This window comes from Podospora pseudopauciseta, chromosome 4, assembly GCF_035222475.1.
Source record: "Podospora pseudopauciseta strain CBS 411.78 chromosome 4, whole genome shotgun sequence".
NCBI classification, from domain to species: Eukaryota; Fungi; Ascomycota; class Sordariomycetes; order Sordariales; family Podosporaceae; genus Podospora; species Podospora pseudopauciseta.
The window spans coordinates 1427313-1447573 of NC_085894.1; the positions used below are offsets into that span (position 1 = coordinate 1427313).

A 20261-nucleotide genomic window follows, 5' to 3' on the forward strand; every position below is an offset into this window, starting at 1 on the left:
TCGACCAGGTCTCACATGTGGGGAGAGCTCACTGTTTGTGGATGCCTTCTGGTAAGCCCTGCCAAGGCAATATGCCCTCGTCCAGGAAAGGCATGCAAGTGTCAAGCCAAAGGTGGTTCTTTTGTTGCCGGCTCGGAGCCATCCGCTATTGCATTAACAAACACGCATGTTGGATGGGTGCTGCGAGCTTTGGTTCCTCGCCGACTTTCTGGAAGAGTTAGCTCTCCATCATCATTGGAAGATCATGTTGGGTACTTCCAAACGCTCACCGAAGGTCGATCTGACCCTGTGAGCTTGTTGCGGGACATCTAAGCCTTTAAGCGATACTCAACACAGAAAGGTGTTACGCTATCGTCTTGTTCCCACATTCCTTCCACTGTTAGTCTCACTGTTCTCCCACCTGGCTGGGCAATTTCCCTTTCTTTTTCAAGATTGCTCCGTCATCGGCGTGGCTGCAATCAATACACGTCCCCTTGAAGCTTGAAACTGGGCTATGGTGACACTGAGGGGACAATGAGGCTCGCGAACAGCCCCCGCCCAGTATCTTGGGGAGGCAGGGGTTGGGTAGAGACGCAGGAAACGGGCTGCGGGCAACTTTCTTCTACGTTTTTGATGGTGTGTGTCTCTCAGCCTGCTTGCACCATAGCTCTGCCGCGGTATCAGAGATGTCCGCGATAGGAAACCACGCTTGACATTACTTCCTGCTGCATACATTCCCGCCTTACCGCGGTGTAGAAGGTGCCCATTGTCGCTTCTCTGGGTGAATGGTCCGTGATCAATGTATTCGTGGCTCAAGATATATGGTCGGCACATTTCCAGATAGCCACCCACAGGTCTCATCCCCAACTGACTCCAGCACGACTACTTTCCCATTCATATACCCTTCCTTACGAAAGAAAGTGGCAAAGGTGGTTCGAGTCTTCGAGTCCGTCAATATCTAGCACTCAGCTATTAGTGGGTTTTCCCTTTTCCTGAATTCGTCTTGACCACAGGCAGCAGATCGTGCTAATAAACATCAACAGGTTTTCTTCAGGGGTGGTTACCGGTGAACAGGACGGTTCAATCACTATACCACATGGACTACCCTTCTTCCTATCTTCAAAGCCCAGTCTTTGATGGCCCTGCCTACCAAGATGGCCCTTGGCCTATCCCAACAAGTGCGAGCATGCAGAGGAGCAGCTCGCAGTCGACAGCCAACACAAACCTCACTTACGCCTCCAGCCAGTACTCGACCGAGTTATCGTCACTCGGTTCGCCAATAGTCGAGCACAAGGTGTACAGCGAGGGCTGGTCCTCATATCCTCCTCAGCCACAAGACTCGGGTCCACTTGTCGCCAATGCTGGTGGTCATTTGCACGAAGATAATGTCCCAGCACCATCAGACATGCAAATGCTCGCCCCGCCCTACCTGCCATCAGAACTCTACCCTGTTGCCAACTATTACGACTACGACACCACTGATCCCTACGACCCCGCGTATGCCGGCGTCCCGTTTGACCCAGACAACTATGGTCAACAACAGCTGCCCGCTCAGTCCGTCCAAGAGGTCGACACATCATATTCAGTCTCGTAGGTTACTATACCTACCACACACCACCAGACCAGACACCCTCTTGCTAACTTTGTTTCTCTGCAGCACCGTCTCGGAAAAGCAAACCTACCCTTGCCTCTCACCTGGCTGCAGCCAGAAAGCCTTCTCCCGCTCGGCCGACCTTGACCGGCACTACAAACAGGTTCACATAGACGAGGATCAAAGGATCAAGTATCACTGCGACTACAAGAAGTGTCCCCGACACGAGGCGCCTTTTGGCAGGCAGGACCACTTCCGAGACCACCTCCGGGATTTCCACAAGGAGGATCTCCTGCGGAGGAGCAAAAAGGAGGATAGGGAATGGTGGGAATCTAGGGCGCCTCGCGCGGTGTTCAACGGGTGGTGGAGATGCAACAAGTGCCTGGTGGTGAGAGTGGACGTTGAGATGGAGGGGTATACCTGTCCTGCGTGTGGGAGCTCGTGCGAGAGCGACAGGATGAGGGTGAGGGAGGCTGCTGCCGGGAGAGGGTAGTGTGGTGGGTGATGATTAGAAGGTGAGGGCTCGGTCCTGTTGATGGCCGATAGTCTCTGATGTTTTCCCTCCCTCTTATACGACTGGGCCGCATTATTGTCTGGGCCGGGGAGGTTGGTTGCTTTTTATGGTGTCTTATTTCTTTTGCATTATTTGCGGGTGGCTTCTGCGACACATTCTTTTCGTGACGACCGGAGTACGGAGTTGGGGAGCTTTTTGTTTTGTTCTGTTCTGTTTTTCTGTTCATTCTTTTTCCTATATCGATGACGGTCATGATGATGATCAGCAGCAAGAGGCCAGCCGTTCGTTACCTTCCTTTTTGGGATGTGGGGTCTTCTTTTTTTTTTTTTTTTTTTTTTTTTTTTTTTTTTGTTTTTGGCGTTTTCAGGGGCGTCCTTGCTTTTACACGGATCATCGTCAGAGATGGCCGCCACTGGCCTCTTTCAGGCTGAATTGTCAAGGTGGACAATGAGGATCCTCAGGGTTTGGAGACAAGGAGGCGATGGGCGGCTTCCAGCTCGAGTGAGGAGGCTCACAGGGAGAGAGCCTTTTCTACACGTTTTCAACCACGAGGAGAGACGCACATGTTGCTGTCTCCTATTGGTGGCCTCACGGCCGTTTCAGCCCATCTGCAAAGCAGTTGTTTTTGCAGATGGGCTGTGTACATTGTATTTTGTACCAACGTTTGTACGTTATGGGAAACCATACATGGGGAGTTTAAAGAGGATAGATCGAGATCTGGCATTGGGATTGGATGAAATGGCATGGCATGGGTGGTGGTCGATTTTGGGGTTGAGGAAGATAAGTACTTCCCCGTTGTTTGTATAGGCACATATTTGTCGTCTTTCTTTTCGAGACATGTCGTCGAAAGTGGATCATGCTGCTGGTTCTTATACTGGGCCTGAGCAAGGGGTGATCTCTTTATCTACCTAGTTAGCCATTGGGCTTCTGGCCTTTGTTTGGTAGAGAACACAGAAGAGACTTCCTTTGCAATAATGCATTCGAGTTGGAAATAAGGCTCCCCGCGGCATCTGAAGAACTCGATATCTTTTTTACAACAGAGCGAGTCGTTGCATTGGTGGTGGAGTGTTGCGCATGGGGTGTCTCAAACGGACCGAGAATATGGAAACAATGACGATTCATTGATCCAAGGCGTTATCGATATGTAAGATTTGTGGATCCGCATGGTTGAACATCCCGAATTCGGTGCAGAAAAAGATTTCTGTCCAGAATTGGAGATGAATGAAGGCTCACCATCATTCCTGGCGTCGGCAGCAGTCAGTTACTGAAAGCATATATAAGATCTGCCTGTCATCCCCCACCACAGCGCACTTTCTCACTTGGCTGTTCAGTGGTGCTTTTTGTCGCCCCATCTCCTATATCCGGCGATATCCGTGACTTATCGCCGTTTTCCTGTGCGTGCTTTTTGGCCAGGCGCCGACCCCACAATTCACGTTGCTGGACAAGGGTTCATCGGCGTGTGGGGGAGTCGGTCCCCTGTACCGGCGTCTCTCAACCCCGCTTGCCCCGCTCTCTTAGGGTAACATGCGGGAAGAGTTTTATCCTTTTGGTCAACAAACTCGCGAGCTTGAAGCGCAACCGGTCTCCCGTGTGTCCCGTCCATCCGCCCAAAGTCCACGGCTAACATTCTGCATTGCTGGCTGCTGCTGCTGCTGCTGCTGCTGAAGATATCTTGCGTGCCTTATTGTATGTACAGGCCTGCCAGACACGGGATGATCAACGGGCGTGCCACTGCCAAATTAAAAAACATCAGGCTCTAGGCAGGATCCCTGCAGCTGGCAGAGCACAACGGTGCTATCGCTCCCATCCATCCCAGAATATACATATATCGTCGATCCGGCAGCTACTGTTCGGTGACAGGGCCGTTTTTCGCTTCCCTCACCGTTCTCGCCGCCGTCATCGCTCTCGCGGGCCCTCCCATCCACCACCTTTTAAACCGCAGTGCCTCTTCGTGCCTATCGCTCAGTGCCGCTCCATCTGTCCAGGACCGACCTTGTGCTACCTTGCCCTACATATCCATCCCGCTGAATACCGGGCGCTCCCAGTCTCGCCGATCTCCTCTTGTTCCCCTCTGCCGGGCGTCATTGCCGCGGCCCACTCGCGACAGCTCGAAACACCCAATCAAGCCCTCAGCGGCGGCTTCATCCTCGGCTTTCGTCGCCATTCTGATTTGAAGTGCAGCTCCGACAATCCGACAAGCTGCCACCGCGGGTCGGTCCGGGCGCGAACAAACCCCCCCTTCCTGACTAAACCTACCTCTTTGATACATCGCCCATTTTGCCCCTCTCGACCCCCCTCCCTTCCCCTCCCCTTCTTCTCGCCATGTCTTCCATCGTCTCCTCGGCCCTCCGTGCCTCTTTAACTCGTCCCTCCTGCTCGCGTACTGTCTTCACCCCGGTCTCCAACACCGTCCGCATCACTTCGAGAGCCACTCCCGTAACCCTCATCCAGCACTACAGACGCACAATGGCTTCCGCCGCTAAGATCAAGGTCAAGAACCCCGTCGTCGAGCTCGACGGCGACGAGATGACCCGTGTCATCTGGCAGGACATCAAGGACAAGTTCATCACCCCCTACCTCGACATCGACCTCAAGTACTACGATCTCGGCCTCGAGTACCGCGACCAGACCAACGACCAGGTCACCATCGATGCCGCCGAGGCCATCAAGAAGTACTCGGTTGGTGTCAAGTGTGCCACCATCACCCCCGATGAAGCCCGCGTGGAGGAGTTCAAGCTGAAGCAAAGTATGTGTTTTTCTTTTCGAGAGCCCCCTTGAGATGATGTGCTTTATATATCTGTCATGCCCTGGGGGGGCCGGTGGGAAACTCTACATCCCAATAGAGTTTGCCTCGGCCCGCGGGAACCATGCCAAACAACATGCCTCCAGAAAACAAGATTTCGGTTCGGCTGACGGTAACCCTTTTTTTTTTTGCTTCTGATAGTGTGGCTCTCCCCCAACGGTACCATCCGCAACGCCCTCGGCGGTACCGTCTTCCGTGAGCCCATTGTCATTCCCCGTGTCCCCCGTCTGGTTCCTGGATGGAAGAAACCCATCATCATTGGCCGCCACGCCTTTGGCGACCAGTACCGGGCCAAGGACTTCGTCGCCCCCGGCCCCGGCAAGCTCAGCATGGTCTACACCCCCGAGGGTGGTGAGCCCCAGGAGATCGAGGTGTACAAGTTCCAGGGTGGCGGCGGTGTCGCCCAGACCCAGTACAACACTGACGAATCCATCACCGGTTTCGCCCACGCCTCTTTCAAGCTCGCCATTGACAAGGGCCTCCCCCTATACATGAGCACCAAGAATACCATTCTCAAGAAGTACGATGGTCGCTTCAAGGACATCTTCCAGGAGCTCTACGACACCCAGTACAAGGAGGCTTTCGAGGCCAGGGGTATCTGGTATGAACACCGTCTCATCGACGACATGGTCGCTCAGATGATCAAGAGCAGCGGTGGTTACATCATGGCTCTCAAGAGTGAGTTTTGGCAGCCATTGGGACCCTGAAAAGGCCGCCGACCGAACAAGGAAAACTGACATGATTTTCTAGACTACGATGGTGACGTCCAGTCCGACATTGTAGCTCAGGGCTTCGGCTCCCTCGGTCTCATGACCTCCGTTCTCATCACCCCCGATGGCAAGACCTTCGAGTCTGAGGCTGCCCACGGCACCGTCACCCGCCACTACCGTGAGCACCAAAAGGGCCGTGAGACCTCCACCAACCCCATCGCCTCCATCTTTGCCTGGACCCGCGGTCTCATCCAGCGTGGCAAGCTCGACGACACCCCCGAGGTCGTTGCCTTTGCCGAGGCTCTCGAGAAGGCCTGCATTGACACCGTCGACGTTGATGGCATCATGACCAAGGATCTTGCCCTTGCCTGCGGTAAGACTGGCCGTGAGGACTACGTCACCACCTCCGAGTACATGGTCGCCGTTGAGAGAAGACTCAAGCAGAGCCTGAAGGAGAAGCTCTAAGCAATTACGATAATCAAACAAACAGAAAAAGCCCGATGGTCAAAAAGTGGCGCAAACGTTACGAGGAAGGCTGTCCCAGGCCCGCCGCGGAGGAAGACGAGAGCAGGGTTGCATCCACGTTGTCACCAGTAAGCCGTAACTGGGCTGGCTGAACAACAACCGTAGAGGATTGAAAACATGAGATTTTCGCCTCGATAAACTGGGGAAAAAAAAGAGGAGGGTCATCATGACATGTCTTGAGTTTGATGCTACAGCACAAACAGGCACATGTTGTTTTCCTTGTTTGGGAGTTGGTAACCAGATTTATCACCAATTCGGGACGCCAACTTCAGATGTATATTGCCGAGTTGGGATCTACAGTACACTACAGGCTCCCTGTATATAAATGAGCACTTGAAGACAACAATCTGCACATATGTGATGTATTGCCTGTACTTTGACCCTGGTCCACGCATTGAAATTGAACACAGAGAAAGACACCCATCGTTTCTAAGCCTTTTATTAACTTTGCACATACGTTGCCACGATCTCTATTTTCCCCCAACTCCCGTAATGCACTGTCGCGTTTCCCAGTGAAAAGAATTCCAGGAGCAAAATAGCATAGTTTACATGATACGCCCTCCCACCCCATACGCCCCGACGACTGATTATCATCCTATCTCCCCCCGTCGCCCGATGAATCAAGCTAATTCTAATAGAGCCTGAGTTTCAAAAGTCCCAATGAGATACGTATGCTTGGTGATTTCCTGCTGATGATAGCGGTAAGATCACTGCAAAGAAACAGTGAAGAAAAGAGGTCAAGTTTTTCCCTGAGAACGAACTCCTTTAAGAAAAAAAGACAAGGTAAGAACAATCCGATGCCATCCTCAGTCATCAACCTCTTTCCTATACACCACCGACTCCCCATCGCCCGATCCACCACTCTTCCTTGACCTCTTCGTTGACTCGCTGGGCGTCGCCGCACCGGCATCTGTCCCACCGCCCTCGCTCTTACGCTTCTTCTTGGTCGGCCGGCTGGACCCCCCCTTAGGTCTATACCCCGGATCATCATCCGCCACTCTCTTCCTCTTGCCGGCGGCACCGCCAGTGCCCTTCCCACCACCGGAAGCAAGAGTAGGCGAAGCAAGAATGCTCGCCGCCTCGCCCATCTCCAAATCATCACCGCTAAGCTCATCTTCGACAGCAGCAAGCCTATCCGTCGTGGCCCTCCTGGCGGACGCGCCCTGACGCTTGGTGCGAGATGCTGCCGGGTCGCTCTTGCTCGCGGTACCGCCCCCAGAACCTTTCGCACCGCCAGAAGCAAGACTAGCCTGCAAGGCATCATAGCGTTTCAACGCCTCTTTCGGGCCCCAGATTTCACCACCACCGTGCTCGTATTCGTAAGCGGCGAGTTTCTCGGCCGCGGCCTTCCTCGCAGCTTGGGCCTGGCGCTTAGCGCGAGCGGCTGGGTCGTTCCGGACTTTACCACCGCGGGAGCCGGGGCCGCCTCTCGAACCTGGACCTCCGCCGCGGCCGCCTCGGGTAGAGGAGGCGGAGCTCGGGACGGCAATGACGGAGTCGTCGGCGCCGTTTCTGGAGTGGTCGTCCTTGTCCTTGGTGTTGTCCTTGTCGGCGCCAGCATGGTGCTCTGTGTCTTGGAGGAAGGTGTTGGGCGCGTTTTTACGCAGCCAGTTGTGCACGGATACGGGGTTTCGAAGGGCGTAGTCGCGGGAGGTCTTCTCGCGGGGAGCGGCCGTCTCATCGGGGTGGGCTAGGGGAGCGAGGGTAGGGAGCTGGTCGGTGTCGTCGAAGAGGCGGAGGTCGAGCTCGTAGAGATAGTTATCTACATCGTCTGCGGTGAGGAAGGAGGGGGGATGGGGGGCGCCCTGGAGGGGGTCGACAGGGGAATCTCGGCCTGCTTGGAGATCGGAGATGAGGTCTGGGAAGTGTTCTGCAGCGGCAGCGTAAGGGATGTGTGGGACCTCGCGGAGGAGCTTCTGGAAGGATTTTGCGGGTTTGGGGCATCGGTTTGGCGTTGATGGTCTGTCCATGTCGAGGCGGAGAGCGTCGTCATCGACCTGGGAGTCCACGCTAAGGTCAAATCGCTTCTCGGGCGGAATCTGAGCCGAGTTGTTGACATCTAGAAGGGTATCCAGCAGCCGACTTTTGAATGATGATATTAGCAGGTGTGTACCAAATGGAGATGGTCCTAAGTTGGCTGGACCAGCCATGTTGCTTACTCGTTTTGGATCGCGAGCCTCTTGGCCGTGGCCAGCGCCTTCTGCTCCATCATGTGAAGATCCTCGTTGGCCTTCATCTTGTCATCGAAAACGATGCGCATCTTGCGATACTTCTTCTTCCATGACCGATATGATGGCTTTTCGCTGGTGGTTCTGACATTGTGGCCATCGTCCTCGTCCTTGATTCTGCGCGCATCGGCCTCCATCGCTGCTTCTGGAGGCGTGTCCCTCCCGCAATGGTGGTGTTGCTAATTCGTGTAGAATGAAGTTCACGGAAGAAGACCGATTGAGAATATAGGTGCAAGGCAACCGGGTTGTACGCCTGGCGTGTGGATCCGCGAAAGTCAAAAAAGCAGCAAGGCAGGTGAGCTTGTTGTCGTTTTTGGTGATGTACTTTCTGGGCCTGGAGTTTGGACGTTTCGCAGTTGGAACTTGGATGGCGCGTTTTGCCCTTTGACAGCCAAACCCCTGAAGGTATAGTGACTTGAAATGGCGGGCGCAAGCCGTGAAATGGGGCGTGCGTTTGAAGTACTGGTACTTGCGAGGCGGCACAGCTCCAGCCCAATCAGATCTTAATCAATCCCTGGTAGCATTTTCGAAATCTCAAAACCTCGCTCTCAAGACACCACCCGTCCCTCACATATTCACTTCTTCGCTCAGCCGCCTCGAGACCGAAACCTAGAGAGCCCCTGGCAGTAGTATATGCTTCGCAACTTCATTCTAAAAATGACCGAGAACGCAGCGAAACGCCTCAAGACGGACAGTGGAGTGGTTGCCATTGGCACTCACAACGGTCACTTCCACGCTGATGAGGCCCTCGCAGTTTACATGCTGCGCAAGCACATCCCAACCTACGCCAACGCCAAGCTGGTCCGCACCCGTGATCCCAAGCTTCTCGACGAGTGTGACATCGTCGTCGACGTCGGCGGCGAGTATGAGCCCGCCCGCCACCGCTACGACCACCATCAGCGCAGTTTTTCCACCACCTTCCCCGAGCGGGCCACCAAGCTGAGCAGTGCTGGTTTGGTCTACATGCACTTTGGCAAGCAGATCATCGCCCGCCGTCTCAGTCAGCCCGAGGAGAGCGAGCAAGTTGGGCTCGTGTGGAATAAGATCTATCAGAGCTTTGTTGAGGCCCTTGATGCCCACGACAACGGCATCAGCGCCTATGATGCTGCTGGTCTTGCTGCCGCTGGTTTGGAAAAGAAGTTTTCGGACGGTGGTTTCACTCTCGGCGCCATGGTTGGCAGACTGAACCCCAACTGGAACGACCCAATCCCCGAAGACCCCGTCGCCGCCCAAGCAGCTGAGGACCAGCGCTTCGAGCTTGCCAGCCAGCGCATTGGCGAGGAGTTTGACCGCGGCCTGGACTACTTCACCTCGGCCTGGTTGCCTGCTAGAGAGGTCGTTGCAGAGGCTTTCGCGGTGCGAAACGAGTTCGACGCTGGTGGCCGCATCATGGTCCTCAAGAAGCAGTCTGCCCCCTGGAAAGATCATCTTTACACCCTCGAGGAGCAGAACCCCGAGGCCGGCAAGGTTCTTTACGTTTTGTACCCCGAGAAGCCCACCCCCGACGCCAAGTGGAGGATCCAGTGTGTACCCGAGACCAAGGACTCATTCCAGAGCCGGAAGCCATTGCCTGAGGCCTGGAGGGGCTTCCGCGATGAGGAGCTTGACGGCATCTCGGGTGTGCCAGGCTCTGTCTTTGTGCATGCCGCTGGCTTCATCGGCGGCAACAAGACCTTTGACGGTGCTCTTGCCATGGTCCAGAAAGCTCTTCTATGAAGCCCAATCTGCCAGGAGTTTGAGACGTTGATTAGCCCATTGCTGCCCAAGCGGGGCTCCTGTGATTGAAAAAGGATGGGCGCATTGGGGTTGTAGGCTGCCAGAGAGATGCATTGTGTCACTACATACGGCCATCAAAATGGCAAGCCGCCGAGGTCAAGACAGGTAGTTGATAGTAGCTTGGCTGCATTGTCTTTGTCACCCTCATCGACCACCCCCAGTTAGTTCACGGCATTGATCAAGTCCGTGGATAACCAAAGGAGCTCGCACTTCTGCAGAGAGCTCAGATTACTTCTTCCTATCAATCTCGAAGGAAGCGTTAAAGTAATACATACTTTAAATAAAAAAAGAAGTCAAAAAAGCAAAGACGCTCAAATTTGAGGCTATTACCTTGAGTGCTCATATTCAAATTTCACATCCCAATGCTTCTCCAGTCTCGAAACTCACACTAAACCCGCATTCTGTCCAGTATATGGCTGAATCAGCTTTCCATTCTGAGTGTCAATATTGACGAGAAAACGTGTGGCGGGCGGGCTTGGGGGTGCGAAACAAACAATGAACCCCCCGCAGCGAAACACCACCCAGTATGTCAAGTTCCAATTTTCAATAAATTCAGAGAAGATAATACCAATGCCCTTCCTCGCTCTTCTCTCCCCATCCCTTCCTACATTGTTCGTCATGATCGTTCATACATCAAACAGCAACCAACATCCGCAACAGGGAACCCGGCCCTTTCCCCCAACCCAAAGAAATACAGAACGCCCGCAGACACCAACAAAAGAGTTAAAAAGAAAATAGCAAGCCCTCATATCTCGTAATTTGAGTTGCCTCGAGTGCAACAGCGTCTCTCTCTGTCTCTCGCTCTCTCTCTCTCTCTCTCTCTCTCTCTCTCTCTCTCTCTCTCTCTCTCTCGCTCTCTCTCTCTCTCTCGCTCTCTCTCTCTCTCTCTCTCTCTCGCTCTCTCTCGCTCTCTCTCGCTCTCTCTCGCTCTCTCTCTCTCTCTCTCTCTCTCTCTCTTTCTCTCTCTCTCTTTCTCTCTCTCTTTTCATCTTTCTGCATTCGGTTTCCTCCCCTGTTGTCCATACCCCTTCTCTGGCCATCCTTGGCAGTAATCACGTACAAATTGTGTGTTTATCGTCTAGTCGGAAGCCCGTCCTGAGCGGTGGGTGTAACAGTCGGCTCGGCACCAGCCTGACCGTTCTCTGCACCGGCACCAGAGACCGGGACACCCTTCTCGAGCTCCTCGGCACTGGTCTCCCGGTTAAGAAAGCTGCTCTCTTTGACGGGGCTGCCGGCCTGCATGCTGACATTGTGATGCTGATGGTGATGGTGGGGATGGAGGATGCTCCCAATGCCGTTGGGTCCGCTGACGGGGCTCGACAGATGGGGGATGTTCTCGGGAACGGGGTGCTGGCTGCCAACGGAGCCCGTGTCGACGCTGTCACCCTTTCCGGCCTTGCTCATCGCGTAGTCGCCGCTGTCAAAGTACTTGCGCTCCTTGAGATGCTTGGCGAAGTGGTCCGACTTGCTGGGGAGCTTGCCGTAGAGCCGGAAGAGGCGCTGCTCCTCAGGGGAGAGGGACTGGGTGGCGGAAGAAAGAGTGTCAGTTGGATTCTGAATTCATCCCTATCCAGGGACAGGAAAGGCCATGGGAGACTGAACACACCTTGACATCGATCTTCTTCGCCTGGTGGGGATTCATGATTGCGGCCTGGCTTTCTTTGGCGAATAGACGGTTTGGTGGTGGCTGCTCAACAAAACTGAATCGCTAAAACGAATCAAAGGTTCCTCGCTCGATATGTGAGTGTGTCGGGATGTGATGGTCGCGATGGTGGAAAAGAGAGTAGACGCTTTCCCCTAGATAAATTTGCTGAAATGGCGGGTCAAGGTTTTGATTCTTGTCTGGTATTCTTGCGTCAAGAGAGGGGCACGATCGAGCTTCTGGACAGGACGGGAGGTGGGATGTCACTTCGTTCCGCTTGGGTAGAAGCGGCCCGGGCGGGGAGATTGGCGCGCCAGGCTGCTTAACCACTGGTCACCTGCTAACAATTGAAACTGCAGTGCTGTAGGTACTTATGCTCACAACTGGGTGGCTGGTTGCTGGGAACCTCAAAGAAAACGGGGCATTTAGTAAAAAGAGGAAGTAAAGTAAAAAGCTATTTGTTTTGGAGGTGGAATGATAAAAATTAATCAACTCTGAACAGGAACATTGCCTTGGAAACGTTCTGATTATAATGGCCCTCTTATGATGTTTTCCAACTCACAGGTTCATTGACCCAAACCCAAACCCGGGGCATCCGCCACCCACCTTGATATACCTCGCTTTAGGTAATCCTACACTGGACCTGCCTACCTGATACCATCTGATCACTTCCAATAACCTGTCGGGCTTCACAATTGTTTTGCAACACCGCCGACTTTATGCAACACTGTTGAGGAAACTGGGCATTCCTTGCACCTCTCTGTCGTCTGTTATGGAGATACTTCCAACCTCAGAATCAACCACGGGACGTCAGCCAGTGGGAAAAGCACGAGTCACATGCTGCCCTCCGCTCCCTGAGCCATCCAACCCAATGAACAGGCTACCGTCTAATAAAGACTTGCGTCAAAACATCCCGATTAACTTGATCCATTATCACGCAAAACATGTAATCCCAAAATGCAACAAAATCTAATCTCTATGTTTGTCATGCAGTGTGATCTCTGTAAATAAATTCTACCATGTTTCCCTGGCTCTAGTTCTTGGCAACATATCTGGTCTGGATACAAGGCTCGCCAGGGAGCGCCAGTGCGATGAGCCTTGTCATTCTATGCATTGTCGATTCTGTCAATCAGGCTATAGTGATCAAACAGACGGTGAACTTGACGTACTTCAGGTGTACAAAGCCATCCATGCCCTTGGGCGAGTAGCTAGAGCCGTGGACGAGAGCAAACTTATTCCTTGTAGTAACACGCTACACGCTTAGCCACGAATTCCCAGGAAAGACTAATAACCAGAGAAACTACATTGCATTCACCCATTCATGGAAAGATAATCCAACCAGCCACTCTACTCGGCTGGGAAAGCTGTCACAGCCTCGCCAGCCTCGAACCCATAGGCCCCAAGTCTTGAGGCTTGGAGGCCGGGGTCAACTCAACAACAACCCCTTGTTTTCCTTCCCCTTCAGCCTTGAAGTAGATCTCTTGACAGTCCTCTTCCCCGACTCCATTCGCAAACTGCACCACCAGAAAATCAAGGGCTGTGCCAGGCTTCCCAACAGCCACCATGGGCGCGTGCCAAGTCCCCGCACCGTATGTCACAGCTTGCTTGCCTGTGGCAACGAAGGCACGCAGTCCGCTGAGATCGGGAAGTCCCCTGCCAGGGAGGGAGCGGGGATAAGAGGCTCCTGCTTGGTCTGTAGTCGTGAGATTCGCTGGAACTGGCAAATCTGCGTCTGCATCAGCGGGTGGGAGGGTAGGCGCCACGATAACAAGATAGTGCTGATTTTCAGGTGCCGAGAGAGGGATAAAAGTCTGGGTTGTGAAAGGATGGCGCTCCAACACACGCACAGGGAATGCGGTAGCTGGTGGTGGTGGCTGTGACGGTGACGCGGACGAGGTTGGGATACTGATCCGTGAAGCACAGATGAAGATGTTCATTACCGAGAACCCTGGGACGGCACTGGGAGCCTGGGGGTAGAGGTTGATTTGGCGAGAGACATGTTGATATTTAATGGCTGAGCCTTGGTTGGCGGAGATTCCATCAAAGGGGAGTGATGGTACTGATGTGGCAGAGAATGGGTGCAAGTCTGGTCGAGGGTTGTTGATCACATCCCCGAACGGAGCGAAAGCTTCCCGGGTGAGGGGTACCGCTTCGAACACCAGTTTTGGAACAGTAAGCGTGATGTTCTTGGTTGGAGAAGGCATATTGAAAGAGTGAGGCGCCAGTTACCCAATTTCGGTGATGAATCGGAGGCGGCAACGGTGATGTTGACGACGGTCTCGGTGTTACGGTCGGTTTATTGTGGCTCCCTGGAAGTAACAGAAGATGGTGGGGTCTGCGGCCCCCTCCGAGAGGCATATGGCGACAGAATCGAAGCATTTTCTTCGTGCACCAATACCATCACACTAGCATAATCATCTCAACCAAGAAAACCACTTTCCAAGCAGCTCGGTAATTAAATTCCTTATCATTTACCATGATGCGTTGCCAATGTCACGTCTCTGATTGAAGCGGCAATGCGTGCCACACTCTACCAAAATAACAACTCGAGCCCGGGTTCCAAAAGACAAACATCGGCTGTCACTCTCTCCGCACAATACATTTGCGGTTCACGTTATGGGGTAAAGAGACATGGGCTCTAGGTAGGCGGGTTAACAATCTCTACCTGTTTTAGACGTGCTAACAATGTTGCTTAAGACTCATGCCGTTGTTTGTTCAGAGTAGCCAGCTCCTAAGGACCCCATACATCCATGGCAATCATTGAGCAAGTGTCCTCACATACTCGACAGACATGGGCATCTATACAGCTGATTCAACCAGTTCTGTAGTCTCAAAGCACATCCGAACACCCGGGAGGGGTTTCCTATTTTTAGCCCTCGCCAATGATTATACACGGAACGGCAATCTCACGATTTTGCGGCTACCAATCCCTCCCGGTCCTCAACATCGAGCCTCGGGGTTGGGTGGACAAGGATTCCTGCGAGGACGTCCACCAGAGGCATCATCCATCGTGCTAGCCTCACCACGGAGAGCTTTTCCGTTTGGACAATCCACACCAGAAACCCAAAGCAAGAACTGGCCGACAGCGGTACCTGCCTCCTATATCTTGAGTTGGACACCACAAGTGATCTCCAGGCCCTTGCGGCCGGTAACAGACGAGCTCGGTTAGATTGTCCATATCATCATCACTCATAATGAATATTACATGACAGGAGACAAAACAAGGTCTTCTGCCAGGCGCCGCTCCGCCATGTTGCCGGACTTCACACCCAACACTCCCTAGGATATCCGGGTATGTTAAGCCCCACGCAGCGGACATATAATTGTCAGCTGGGATAGGACGGCTGCTCGCAAATAAGAGGCTATCTGCTAAGCGGGCATGTATTGCAGTCACTAGGGCTGTCTTCTAACAGGCTGAATGCAAGTCAATATGATGATCCTGCGATGCAATATGGTTCTATCTCTCACTGTTCCAAACACCCAAGTATCTGGTCCCTTAGACACAGCGGCCCTTTCCAGTATCCCTGTCGGAATGTCACCGAATTAGTTAAACGATAGGATTCGATGGCAACGAAGTTTAAGTGGTCCCAAAGTCCCGGATCAGGGCAAACGTTGATATAAGTTAACACAGCCCGAGTCCCCTTGCGTCCGCCAGGATTGTCAGCTCTCACGGCTACCGTAATCCAGCTCTGTTGTTCAAATTAAGATGGGGCAAAGCAGTTTGAAGTGTCTCTGGGCACTGTTCATGTTTCTGGCTATCGGCTTCGGTTCCGCGTGTACGAGCTACGGTGTTGACTATTCCAACGGAGGCGCATATTACATTGACGGCTCATCGAACCAATATTTCAGTTTCGTCACTTTATTTCAAGGTAGGCGGCTGCTTGGGATGAGCATGACGACCTGTAAAAGCAGACGTGCTGATGTTGCCCGGCAGGATGTGATCAAGAGTCGATCAGCCCGGTCCTCATCGGGCCAGACAACAACCAATACGCGTGTTCAGCCATCAGGACCGAGCAAGCCGGTGTACAAGTCACATCGACCTGGTAAGAAAGAACGCTGTCCAGAAAAAGAATTGCGAGTTGACTCTGTGCTAGTGGCATTCCTTTCTCGGCCATGAAGTCAGGGAACTGGAAGATTATTCTATCCGGAACCCAAGTTTCATCACAACGCACCTTCTCGGTAACAGTCGGCACGCCTGAAACTACCTGGGTCACGGTAAGAAGGATTTGTCCAACCACATGAAGGCCATCACTTAACAAGACATCTGCAGGCGACACCAACCGTTGTTGTCGGCATTACTACTACAGCAAGAGCCTCGACTGTTTTGACTACCATTGTGCAGACTCAGACTTTGATCATCGTACCTCAAACCGTTACTGCAGCATGTGGTGGACCTACCCTGACAGTCACAAGCTATCCACAAGCACTGACGGCCACAGTCAGATCGACGGTCACCCGGACAGCAACTGATGGGCAGATAACAAGTTACTGGACTACCATAGTCACAACAACAGCAAAGTGCAATTATCCTACCAGTACGCTATATTCCTGATCTGGCAGTTGTAAGAATGCTGAAGCGGCCATCGTGGTGTGGCGAGAGGGACAAGAGAAGGCTCCAGCGAAGACACTCTGGTTCTAATGTCACTGTGTTAGGAAAACGAGATGTAGCTGCGACTCCCGCCGCACAGGTCGCCGCAATCACATCGACATACACACAAACCACATATACAGTCACCAGGACAACTACGACAACTGTTGCTGGAAGGGTGACTACCGAAACTGGTAAGTTCATCGGCTGTCCTAAAACGGCTTCTTTCCTTCGTAATGAATGTATGCTAACCCGAAGTAAAACAGTCCTTCGAACTACGACAGCCACAGTGTAAGCACCCTTCCGTAGCAACGGCACTCTCCTCGCTCTTCTCTTCTGGCAGCTAACACTGGTCTTCTCTCCAGCACCCCTCCGCCATCAACGGCATGCATAGGAAACGCACCTGGTTCCACTGTGACTGTTATCAGGACACAGAGCGCCGTAACCGAAACGAACGTTGTCTATTTAACGAGCCATCTGTCTGGCACTGTCTGGGTTGGGTATGTGGCTGCGTTACTCCATTTTACTGATAGGTGCTAACAGTATTCTCTTTAGCCAAACGCAATACACTACAATTTCCAACCCTGTCAGCGCTACAGCTTGTTGGAGAGCTGGTGGGTGGTATGGAAAATAGTAGCCTACGACATCCACATGAGCACTTTAGATTCTCGGAGAGAGATCTGCAATTGCCTGACAATTGTTTGCGGGCATGTTGAAGGATTGTGAATAACATTATCCTGGCACTTTCTGATACGCCGCAAAGGTTGGAGCATTCGATATACCTGATCATCGTACAACACTGGCCATCAGATTTTTGACGATAAATGTGCCCAAGTACTCATGCACAACACTCTTCCAGTTCTATTGTGGGGAGAAGCGTTTAGTGTTAAGGGTATAAGTAAAGACTCTTAAACCAGGCCCGTGAATAACCATGTCTGTGATCGTGAAGTTGACTTCAAACATCGTCATCTTCATCGCCTTCAAGCCATATCTCATGCCCATTACCCTCGTGTACGAAGAGACTTGCCACAATCCCACCTATCGCAATTGCGCTGAGGCACCAGAATACAGCACCAACAACGCCCCGTGCCAGACCCTGCCCATACAAAAACCCTCCTAAGAAGGGGCCCACTGTCCTTGAAAGACTCGAGACGCTCTGCCCAATGCCATGCACTGTCCCCAGTACGCTTGGATGCGGCGTACAATTATTTACCAGAATCGTCTGAGCAGGCAGTGCAAATGTCCGGCCAATGACATGGAAACAAAGCACGCCCGCGATGGCAAGCCACACAACAAAACCATCCTTGGGTGCCGGCGGCGGAGAGAAAGAGGGGACCAAGCTCAGATAAGGTGCGATGAAGTAAGTAAAGGGGAAAAAGAGCAGAAATAACCGCCAGCTCCGGACGGTGCCGAGCCGGGCCGAAAGCCAGGGATAGATGCCAAGCTGGAGAGCAATACCAAGAACACCCAGGGTAGCCATGGCCATGCCGACTTCACGAGGATGTAGACCGAGACCTCCAGTGAATATAAACAGAAGATGCCGTTGGAAGGCGTCGGGTGATTCTGGGCCTTTGGCTGGATCGTAGACTGGGGTTGAGAGAAATACGAACCAGAGTGAGTTGAACGTGCCCACGTGAAGGGACAGAAGACAGCTAGCTGTGAACGTGGAGACTACGTTTGGCGTGAAGATGCGGCGGAAAGGGAGTCGTTGTGTGTAGCGTCGTCTGGCATATTTTGGCTTGCAAGGGGCTACATCTGAAATGGAGGACTGCTGGGAGTCTGTGCCATGGGTAAGAGGGTGGGTTTCGATATCGATGGCGGTAGGGTCTTCACTGGAAAGGCGTGCGTACCCCCCCTTGGATCTCTTGCGAGATACCCACAGTTTTATGCTCTGTCCAATTTCCAAGCCTCTATCACGTTGGTCGGCACAAAGGTCAAGTGTCTGTGGAGAATTAGTATTGGTGAAAGGATAATACGATGAGCTGGGTCACAGCACTCACTTCTTCGAGAAATAGCCACACAAGAAGCATAGCACAGAAGAGAAAGATTGCCGAGAGGATGTTCGGAGCAGCATACGGGAACTCATGGAAGAACCATACGTCTCCGAATAGGGATGGGTAGCTACTTGCTGGATCGGAAAGGATACCACCAAGTACTGCAGCCAGAATGTGTTAGCGAGCACCCAGAAAGTCCTGCTTGATACGTACTCGGTCCAATGATAGTCCCAATGTTGAAGGTCATTGGAAGTAGAAGAAATGCTCGCGACTGATATCTATTATACCGGTTAGAGCTCGCCCACCGTGCCACTTGACTGTAAGCATACTTTTTCTCCTGTACCGTTTCACTGATCCTGCAAGATAAAATGGATATTAGCGAGATGCTTGGGTTGTTAGCAGAGGCATTATCCTACATGGTTCTCAACACTCCCACGTTCCCATTGGTGATCCCGCCGAGAGACCTGAAAAAGAGGGCTTGCCAAAAGGTGGTCGAAAAGCCAAATCCAAGGCACGAGATCACTAGACATAAATATGATGAGCCAAACTGCAACAAGGTGATGGGTTCTCGGGTCAGTCTTACTTGTCCCAGCAAGGCCAATGAGCAAGACGGTTTTGCGACCAAACCGGCGGGAATCAGCAACTCGACCCCACATCATTGATGTCACGAACTGAGCGGCAGTGAAGCTAGCGCTACATGATGCCACCGGACAAAGTCAGTCTCGTGCCACTTGCTGCCTAGTGGTGGTGGTTTACACATGAGGACTGGAATAGCACGAACTGCAGGATGCCTGCCTGGCTTGAAATGACAGAATCTGGCAGGCCTGTGTCAAACCATTTCAGTTGGTAAAACATATATGACTACAGCTTTATTAGCCAGGATCCAACGATCGCTGTGATGCCGTAGAAGCCCTACCTGTAATGATGTCTGCACAAGTGGTTCACTCAACCTGGCAAGGGTGATAACGGTGAGTTGGTCTTTGCGCGGAAGGTCTGTCCAGGCGACCGTCTTTGCACCAGAAGGAGTCTGAGAGATGATGGCGTTGAGTCCCGAAGGTGTCACACCGGGCATGATTCCAGCGATTGATACAGTGCTGTTGGTGCCGTGACTTGAAGCAGAAGACTCGGCTTGTAACTCCGAGTCGGAGAGCAACCTGGAGTTTATGGATCCGTCATCTTGATTGTCGCCAGTAGGGTAGCTTGCTGGGGCCGTGGCCGTGGTCTCAACAGCCCCTCCATGACCGGAATTGCTACTCATGAGAGCTCTCTCGTGGTGTTGTCACTTCCTGGCCTACACCCTGCCCCTTTGTCTTTTGAGCCCCAGCAACAGCGTCACTGCCCAGCTGTGTTGAACTTCCTGACCAGTTTTATAGTAAAGAGAGGTAATGGTGGACTGTAATCATCAGCGGGTGGGAGAACAAGGAAAACCATGCATTTTCTGGTGCTCTATCAGTTGTGGAATACAAAGCCAAGGCATTAATGCCACCTTCTCGTCAATCAAAACCCAATCCTCTCATCGCATAACCCCAACCTACTCTCGGCACCGCTGGCGGCATCAACAGAATGCATTGGACAGAGCAAGGCTGGTGGCAAGGGCGTGACACACGCAATCATCTCGCCTGCCAACGTCAACCAGGACCCACTATCGGTCCCGCAGCGGACAAAAGACTAGTCCGTGCGGCTCATCAACGGTCAGTTACCTAGCTTCCGATGACCGATTGATATTCTGGTATCTAGTCTTCCATCAATGGATGCATGATCGCTTGCTCTGTTTTCTTTGGATACTTTTTACCCAGACCGCTAAAGGGTGGGAGAACCGACATGTCGCTAAAGGAGGAGCGGGCGGAAGGTAGGTGAGCGATAGACGGCGCCCAGTGTTGATCACAGAGCTTGAGCTGATGAACCTTAGAG

General features: G+C 52.7%; 8 protein-coding genes across 8 annotated transcripts; 4 read left to right on the top strand and 4 right to left on the bottom strand.

Moving 5' to 3' along the window:
• Positions 1-1075: 1075 nt before the first annotated feature.
• Positions 1076-3092, top strand: QC763_403030 (uncharacterized protein; the record flags this gene model as incomplete). The annotated part of the gene is given in 3 exon segments (XM_062911930.1): positions 1076-1569; positions 1637-2399; positions 2415-3092. The coding sequence occupies 2 exon segments, from the start codon at positions 1076-1078 to the stop codon at positions 2061-2063; spliced, it is 921 nt and encodes a 306-aa protein (XP_062765566.1). The 3' UTR covers positions 2064-2399; positions 2415-3092.
• A 295-nt stretch (positions 3093-3387) lies between these two features.
• IDP2 (NADP-dependent isocitrate dehydrogenase) lies at positions 3388-6534 on the top strand. The gene is made up of 3 exons (XM_062911931.1): positions 3388-4830; positions 5029-5565; positions 5638-6534. Exons 1-3 carry the CDS (start codon positions 4407-4409, stop codon positions 6060-6062), a joined length of 1386 nt encoding a protein of 461 aa, XP_062765567.1. The 5' UTR covers positions 3388-4406; the 3' UTR covers positions 6063-6534.
• A 165-nt stretch (positions 6535-6699) lies between these two features.
• Positions 6700-8916, bottom strand: QC763_403050 (uncharacterized protein). The gene is made up of 2 exons (XM_062911932.1): positions 8282-8916; positions 6700-8204 (listed from the first exon to the last, which is right to left on the bottom strand). The coding sequence occupies exons 1-2, from the start codon at positions 8485-8487 to the stop codon at positions 6929-6931; spliced, it is 1482 nt and encodes a 493-aa protein (XP_062765568.1). The 5' UTR covers positions 8488-8916; the 3' UTR covers positions 6700-6928.
• A 91-nt stretch (positions 8917-9007) lies between these two features.
• Positions 9008-10066, top strand: QC763_403060 (uncharacterized protein; the record flags this gene model as incomplete). Its single annotated transcript, XM_062911933.1, has 1 exon — positions 9008-10066. One exon carries the CDS (start codon positions 9008-9010, stop codon positions 10064-10066), a length of 1059 nt encoding a protein of 352 aa, XP_062765569.1.
• A 1131-nt stretch (positions 10067-11197) lies between these two features.
• On the bottom strand, positions 11198-12254 carry QC763_403070 (uncharacterized protein; the record flags this gene model as incomplete). Its single annotated transcript, XM_062911934.1, has 2 exons — positions 11733-12254; positions 11198-11647 (listed from the first exon to the last, which is right to left on the bottom strand). Exons 1-2 carry the CDS (start codon positions 11766-11768, stop codon positions 11198-11200), a joined length of 486 nt encoding a protein of 161 aa, XP_062765570.1. The 5' UTR covers positions 11769-12254.
• Positions 12255-12801: 547 nt separating this feature from the next.
• Positions 12802-13972, bottom strand: QC763_403080 (uncharacterized protein; the record flags this gene model as incomplete). The annotated part of the gene is made up of 3 exons (XM_062911935.1): positions 12802-12865; positions 12938-13006; positions 13140-13972. The coding sequence occupies 3 exons, from the start codon at positions 13970-13972 to the stop codon at positions 12802-12804; spliced, it is 966 nt and encodes a 321-aa protein (XP_062765571.1).
• On the top strand, positions 13034-17259 carry QC763_403085 (uncharacterized protein). Its single transcript, XM_062911936.1, has 9 exons — positions 13034-14410; positions 14466-15188; positions 15253-15637; positions 15703-15811; positions 15863-15983; positions 16039-16303; positions 16422-16550; positions 16623-16856; positions 16912-17259. Exons 3-8 carry the CDS (start codon positions 15475-15477, stop codon positions 16649-16651), a joined length of 816 nt encoding a protein of 271 aa, XP_062765572.1. The 5' UTR covers positions 13034-14410; positions 14466-15188; positions 15253-15474; the 3' UTR covers positions 16652-16856; positions 16912-17259.
• Positions 17248-20261, bottom strand: QC763_403090 (uncharacterized protein). Its single transcript, XM_062911937.1, has 8 exons — positions 19267-20261; positions 19117-19211; positions 18934-19043; positions 18767-18872; positions 18680-18700; positions 18564-18628; positions 18378-18511; positions 17248-18298 (listed from the first exon to the last, which is right to left on the bottom strand). Exons 1-8 carry the CDS (start codon positions 19606-19608, stop codon positions 17312-17314), a joined length of 1860 nt encoding a protein of 619 aa, XP_062765573.1. The 5' UTR covers positions 19609-20261; the 3' UTR covers positions 17248-17311.